At 35.4% G+C, this 1,354-nt stretch overlaps 1 protein-coding gene across 1 annotated transcript in view; it reads right to left on the reverse strand.

Moving 5' to 3' along the window:
- The window catches only part of LOC116685929 (X-linked interleukin-1 receptor accessory protein-like 2), a 34,140-nt gene that overhangs the window by 2,232 nt on the left and 30,554 nt on the right, over positions 1–1,354 (reverse strand). Inside the window, exon 8 of the mRNA XM_032510849.1 lies at positions 146–268. Coding sequence (XP_032366740.1) covers positions 146–268 — 123 coding nt within the window. The remainder of the gene's footprint in view (positions 1–145; positions 269–1,354) is intronic.

Consider the following 1,354-nt stretch of genomic DNA (forward strand, 5'->3'; position numbering starts at 1 on the left):
GGGGGGGTGCATATCAATGTGTGTGTGAATGGTGCCTCTACTGTTCATGCGCTTTGAGTAGTCATTAGGACTAGACAGCACTATATAATTGCATAAATATTTAAGCAACAACATCAGTTTGAAGTAGTGCACATGCAACGCTGACCTGATGATGTCCATGGCGACTATCGTTAGGGGGCGCTAAGGAGGCGGAGGTGGTTGTCATGGCAATGGTGGAGACGGTGGTCTGTAGGTCACCAAAGAGGCCCTGTTCACCAGAGTCCATCACCTGTTACCATAAAAAAGGTTATATAGATTTCACTGTGCAGTTGTATACAAATGTTCAAGGAGATTTTGTCTCAATGTAGACAGAGATAGAAATAGTACTGGAGTACATGGGTCATGTTAAAACATAGGACCTATGATATTCTAGGTTTCTCTCGTTGACAATAAAACCCATGAAAAGGCCAAAACCAACAATGACTCACTCCTACTAAGTGTTGTCTTATATATCTAAATATAAATAACATGTCTTAATATATCTAATTTCTCTGAGCAATAGAGCACCATTGTTTTCCAAAAAACCATTACAAACACATTAATATTGCACTAGGTGACATGTTACTGTAAATACTCACTACAACACCAAATGTGTATTAATACGCATCTGAAAATAGTTCCCAACAACATTCTTGTCTGAGTACCATTTGATTAAAAAACAGAATTTCTAGGAAATTATCATGTATTTTCATGAGTAGTAAAAGCTTGGGGTTATACACACAGACAGGATATGGAAAGATATTTGACAGTAAGAAAAATATATAATAACCCATTGCATTATCATTTGAGTGGATGAAATTATTTTGGGTTAGGTTCAAGTTCCCTGTGCAGGATTTTATGAACCATATGTAGTATTTCTTTAAAGTTATTCTTGAAAGAAAATGTCACACGTCTTATGGCATGCCTCATATTAGTACAGGTCATATTAATTCTATAGTATGTATATAAAAAATAGCGTTGAGCGTGATATGATTGCTAATCAAAGCCAGAGGTTTAGAAAACACAAAACTAATGAAAGGATAGCCTGTTTGTTTTCCTTGGTCTGAAAATATTTCGCTAAAGTTCACCCTTGTGTTGTCCTTGGGTCAAATTGATCCGTTTCAAAGTGTTTTATATCAGAAATACAGATTTCTTTCAATCACATTGCCCAAAAATAACATGGATTATTCCACACAACCTTCTTTGGTTCTTTCATTTTAATGACTTCTTTCATTGAATTTTTGGGGTGTTTTATTTAATCTTATAACATTTGAATTCTTCTTTTTTTAACGGTTTCAAAACAGTATCTGGACTACCCATCTGAGATCCACTCAAC

Source organism: Etheostoma spectabile, unplaced genomic scaffold, assembly GCF_008692095.1.
Source record: "Etheostoma spectabile isolate EspeVRDwgs_2016 unplaced genomic scaffold, UIUC_Espe_1.0 scaffold273, whole genome shotgun sequence".
Classification (NCBI taxonomy): domain Eukaryota; kingdom Metazoa; phylum Chordata; class Actinopteri; order Perciformes; family Percidae; genus Etheostoma; species Etheostoma spectabile.